Source organism: Rhincodon typus, chromosome 13 (genome assembly GCF_021869965.1).
Source record: "Rhincodon typus isolate 14 chromosome 13, sRhiTyp1.1, whole genome shotgun sequence".
Classification (NCBI taxonomy): domain Eukaryota; kingdom Metazoa; phylum Chordata; class Chondrichthyes; order Orectolobiformes; family Rhincodontidae; genus Rhincodon; species Rhincodon typus.
Genome location: NC_063344.1, coordinates 11,671,286 through 11,677,285, shown reverse-complemented (window position 1 = coordinate 11,677,285; position 6,000 = coordinate 11,671,286). Strand labels below are relative to the sequence as shown.

General features: G+C 40.9%; 1 protein-coding gene across 1 annotated transcript in view; it reads right to left on the bottom strand.

The window, feature by feature from the left end:
- LOC125484705 (mediator of RNA polymerase II transcription subunit 12-like protein) overlaps positions 1-6,000 on the bottom strand; it is a 50,546-nt gene that overhangs the window by 6,257 nt on the left and 38,289 nt on the right. The window contains exons 12-13 of the mRNA XM_048604506.1: positions 2,352-2,540; positions 873-951 (exon numbers count right to left, since the gene is read on the bottom strand). Of these exons, the coding sequence (XP_048460463.1) occupies positions 873-951; positions 2,352-2,540 (268 nt within the window). The remainder of the gene's footprint in view (positions 1-872; positions 952-2,351; positions 2,541-6,000) is intronic.

Genomic DNA, 6,000 nt, shown 5'->3' with positions numbered 1-6,000 from the left:
TCTACACCTTGTTATCTCAGATTCTCCAGCAGCGGCAGTTCCTACTATCTTAACTCTTATTTATTCCCCTTTCTACCATCAGAAACTACCAGTAGCCAGCACATTGATATGTTACTTTGCAAAGACAAAAAAAATTAACAACTTCAAGTACTCCTAATAACTACACAGTCCATAATGATCTATAATATATTAAAAACATGCTGCATATTTCATGTCAATATGAGTTACTTGCTGACATGTTCTAGCTACAGGTATTTCTGCCATAACACATGTTTCATTAACATGGATTGGCTATAACGTGATTGATAAATAGTGAATGCTGTTTGGATAACGTGAACTTTCTGCTGTACAGATATAGCGATTTTCTGCAACAATTTCCCTATAACGCCATTTTCTATAGCGCGGGGTCACACAAGAACACAAGTAATGTGTTATAGGAAAAATATCTGTACTTGTTTCTAGTCTGTGCTGCATCCGTTATGCGTAACCCTTTTTGTAAGAGTGGTCCACACTTGTACCTGTCATTGGGGGCTGAAGACTCCTACCTTCTGCTGAGCGAACCTACTCATTGCCACAACCATGCAGTGAGGACAGAATACTGCAGCCTAGTCTTCAATCACTTCAAAGCATATATTTATGGAGCCAACATTGCATATCATTCAACAAGTCCCTTTTAGACATGTTAGCTGAAATTAACATCCAATTGATATACAATTATACTCCATTGCCCTAGACTCTCCCAACTGAACAAGCTTTTCTTTGTCTCCCAATGAAACCTTTAAAACACTAAGTGTCAATCAAATATCAAGGCATGATTTATTTGCACACCAGTATGGGGCAAATGTGGTGCGATAAATGTCTGTGCTTTATACTCACAGGTTCCTTCATGCATTGCTTTATCATGAGCTGGAGCTCTAACCATGACTGTCTCAGAGTCCACTGGTCCAAATTCTAAAAACCAAGCGAAGGCAGGGAATCAAAGCAAATCCATAGTTAATCTCTTCATTCCGTTAAGGTGTTACGCACGTTTACACTACCCTCGAACATTGGGGAAACTAAAACTTACTAACCATGCTAAGTCATGCATTCCAACTCAGGGCTGCCAGACTTTAGTTTTCGTTTATATTGAGCTAATCATTCTCATGGGGTCATAACCAGCTCCAATGATCTTTCCATGATAAGGGGGCGTGTTAAATCATTGAGGAAACTTTGCAACAAATTGTGTTTTGTTCAAATGTGATTGCTTCTGTAAAATATTTGTCCCAACAGGTTAACAGTATTGAGGACGTACTGTTTTATAGCACTGGCAGACTGCATGAATCTTAGAATAACATAACCCAAAGGGTTTTGTTGGCAAAAAAAATGTTTAATTTTCCCAAATATTTACATTAAAAATATACAATATAATTATCTGGAATAATTCCAGATATAATAACGTCATTTTGAAGAACTCTGTTTGTTTAGCACCTTAGCAAAACTCCCAAAAAAGGTGAAGAAGCACATTACATAAAACAACATTGTTCGAAGAGTGCTTGACAGGCAGACACAGCGTTTCCACAAGCAAACATTAATGAACAGCTGATGTACTGGTTGAGGGAAAAATATTAACCCTGAATGGAGAGTTATCTGCTCTTTGAATTGCCTAACAAATTAGAATGACATTCAACGTCATATCCTATAGGAAAACCAGCAACATTCCTCTCCTTCAGTCTAAGTTGCATGGACCCAGGTAGGAGATGTTACCAAATCAACCAAAATTACATTTTATTTAAATCCTCATCATTTTCTTTGATGAGACTACAGCTATTGAGTCATAGCGTCATAGAGCTGTACAGCATGGAAACAGACCCTTTGGTCCAACTCACCCATGCCGACCAGATATCCTAAATAAATCTAGTCCCATTTGCCAGCATTTGGCCCATATCCCTCTAAACCCTTCCCATTCATATACCCATCCAGATGACTTTTAAATGCTATAATTGTATCAGCCTCCACCACTTCCTCTGGCAGCTCATTCCATACACACACCACCCTCTGCGCAAAAATGTTGCCCTTAGGTCCCTTTTAAATCTTTCCCCTCTCGCCTTAAACCTATGCCCTCCACTTTTGGACCCCGCCCCCTCCCCCACCTCCCAAACCTCAGGGAAAAGACTTTGTCTATTTGCCCTATCCATGCCCCTCTATGGATTGATTTAGCACAGTTTTAATGTCTATTATACAGACTTATAAAATGCACAATTCTATTTTTCCCTTAATGCCCATTTATGTTGTACATTGTGATCTGAACAAGTTCATTAAAAATAAAGGTAAACCCAGAGGTAAACTACATACAACATCTTCACTCCTAATACCTGAAGGATGTGCTTGATGTGCTGACGCTGAGGATTGTCTCCTTCCACACATTCTTTAAGGCCATGTGGATAACAGATAAGCTGTAGAAGTTGTCGTGCCTGTTTGTTTGAGAGTACTGGGTCGAGTATTAGATCCTTATCTGTACACAGTCTCTCAGGCTCCTTTAAGCAATGTTCCCCCACCCATTCCTGCCAAGAGTGAAGTGGAAAGCAGAATGTCATTTTGAAACACAAATAACATTGACTGGTAAAGAACGAGAACACAAGTCAAACACATGTCCTCCATTATATAGGAAAACAAATCAGCTCCTCTCGATATATATATTTATGCACAGTCATCTTTCACTGTGATCTGCAGTATCACAGCATTCCCTTGCTGCATAGTCAGGTGCTTGCACAATTGTAACACTAAATTCTGATTAACACTATATATTACATTTAGAGATGGTGCCTTTTACTAATAAAATAGCCCAAGACATTCATGGAGCCACTATCAGATAAAATTTGACATTCAAGGAGATATGAGCATGGTGACATCAGCTTATTCAAAGAGCCATCTTTAAGCATCATCTCCAAAAGGAGGAGTGAGGGATCGAAAGGGAATTCTAGACAGAGACTAATGACTATGGCCACCAACAGTTTAAAGAATGGAGTTGGTGGCTCAAACAGACTAGGAATGGAAGATTGTAGACTTGTAAGAGGTTTGCAGCGATGGAGGAGATTACACAACGAGCATGGTTGATATGATGGAGTGATTTGAACACCGCACTGAGAATCTTACATTTGAGGTATTGCTGCACTAGACAGCTACCCACTCTGTTTAGTTTAATCATGATTTTGATCTTATGATCAATTTCTTAACTTCCATTTCCTGGAAGTGATCAGAATGGTTCTGCAAATTTCCGCTGCTATGGTTAATCTCCTACACAGACCACAGGAAGACTAAATTATGCAGGTTAGCTCTTTGTTAATTCAAACAACCTCAGAGAGACAACTCGTCTTAGACTGACTAAACAGAGCTTTAACTTATACTCTGCCCAGTTCTGTTCCATTTCTATCCAGCTTATACACAAAATCATCAACCTTTACATACCTAGAGATCATGAATTCAAACACTGTTTATATTTCATTCTTGAATATCCTTGGCCTTTCTCTTATGCTGCCTACAGGAATCTGTGGGTATTCTCTAATCTGCTTTCAAAGCTGAGACCTTAGGGTGTACAAGGCTCCTCTCTTGCCATTTCTGCTGATTTGAACACTTACTGTGATCAAGGGCCATGCCTAATACAATGTGCCTAAAAGTACGAGCTTGTCTTCCCTCTGTTGGAACCGCTTTTTATAAAATCTTATTTAATTTCCATGATTTTACTACTTTCCCCAAAGTGACCACTCTCAAAGTGAGGACTTTGAAGAGTAAATTGCAGGAGGATATTTAACCAAAGAGATCTCATTGCCAATCCAATCTATTCCTCATATTCCTCCCCCAAGCCACTCCCTTTGGGCACGTTCCAGCAGGGATTGATAGTGATGCCATGGTGCATAGTAAGCTGTTCTCCAGCGCTAGGGATAGAGATGTTAGAGGCTCCAACCTTCTTTCCATGACATGGCTGACCAGAAAGTCTCTCTCCTTCTTACTGCTTATTCCTAGTGTATGTTAGAGGGACTTAAAAATTGATGAGCCTATCATCAATTGTCATAAAAGCCTATCTGCTTTACTGAATCCTTTGAGGGCTGGGGAGAGATCTGCCATTCTTACTCGGTCTGGTCGAAACGGTCTCCACAGACCCAAAGCAATGTGGTTGACTCATAATTGGCCTTTAAGGCCCAGGATAAGTCATTGTCAGGAATGTGGTCCATCACCACCTTTTCTAGGGAAACTGGGAATGGGGAATAAATAGTGGCCTAGTCAGAGATCTGCACATCTTACGAATGAACAATTAATTTTACATAATCCCTTTGTCATCAAGAAATGCCCAGAGTTGCTTCATAGGAGCATTATCAAACAAAGTATGACACTGAGCAACATCAATACAAGGTGCGAGGACCAAAAACGAGGTCGAAGAGGTAGGTGGAGCAATTAAATATATAGATGCATAAAAACCAGAAGTAGGTGAGTGTATATACAGAAACATTAAGAATAGCAGCAGGAGTAGGCCATTTGGCCCAACAAGTCTGTTCCACCATTCAACAAGATCATGGCTGATCATCCAACTTAGTGCCCTGTTCCCGCCTTCTCCCCATTGCCTTTTCTTTATTCATTCACAGGATGAGGGCATCACGGCCTAGGCAGCATTTATTGCTCTTCCCTAATTGCCCAGAGGGCAGTTAAGAGTCAACCACATTGCTGTGGGTCTGGAGTCACATGTGGTCCAGACCAGGTAAGGATGGCAGTTTACTTCCCTAAAGGATGTTAGTGAAACAGATGGTTTTTCCGACAATCGACAATGGATTCATGATCATCATTAGATTCTTAATTCCAGGTATTTTATTGAATTCGAATTTGACCATCTGCTGTGGTGGGATTTGAACCCGGGTCCCCGGAACGTTATCTGGGTCTCTGGATTATCAGTCTAGTGATAATACCACTAGGCCATCGCCTCCCTTAACCCCTTCTTGGCAACTGGAGGAGATTATAGAGAAACATACAGGTTTATGGTCGTAGAGGGACTTGAAACAAGATGGAGAATTTTGAAGTCAGGACACTGCTTGACCCAGAGTGAATGCAGGTCAGCCAGCACAGGAGTGATAGGGGAACAGCACTCGGCATCAGTGACACAAGCTGCAGAGTTTCAGATGGCTCCAAGTCTAGCTGGAATGAACAAAACAAAAAAAAAAATTAACTGACTGAACCCCATGTCTGCCATGGTGGGATTTGAACTGATGTCTGCAGACTATGTCCTCTAACATTGTACTGTGCCCACTCAAAGGTACATCAATTCTCAATGAAGGGAAGACAGTGAAAATAATTTCCTTTTAAGGAACTGCTTACTCGAAAAAATGGATCTGGGAACATTTCCAAAAAGATTAGGGTTTTGGTGAGCAAAGATCCCAGTAGTCAGGAGTCTGTGGGAAGACAGGAATGGGAATGCAAGCAAATCCGGTCTCTAGCCTGATATTAGATCAACCAAAACAAGCAGCCTTCTAAACCAAATTATACTCGTGGCCTCAGCATGGGTTGCTGTGGGGGGAATGTCAGACACATCTCCGAAGTGGGACAATGAAAGGGCAGTGTGATTGTGGGAGGTAATGGATGAGGCTCATTTCTAAGCTCCTGGAAATAAGGCCCAGCTTTCTGCCCTGCCCTCCAAATCCCACCCTCCTTCCTCCATGCGGGATCCACCGAGAGACAATGTGCACACAGAAAACAAATCAAGACTTGAAGCTACATATAGAAAATTAGGCCAAGGAAAGTTGTAGAGTTAGTTCAGCAAGCAATAAAAAAAATTCAAGCCACAATTACAAAAGAAAATTGGCATAGCATTCCTGACACACTTCAGCACACACACTGCGCAAAGTCCTACAAGTGGCTTATATGTGGAGTGACAATATTTCTGCAGTGTTAATTTATACATGCAGCCAAAACAACCTGAATAAATTCACTCAAGTTGAAGTGCTGATCAATCGTGATCCAACTATAGGCACAAGATGC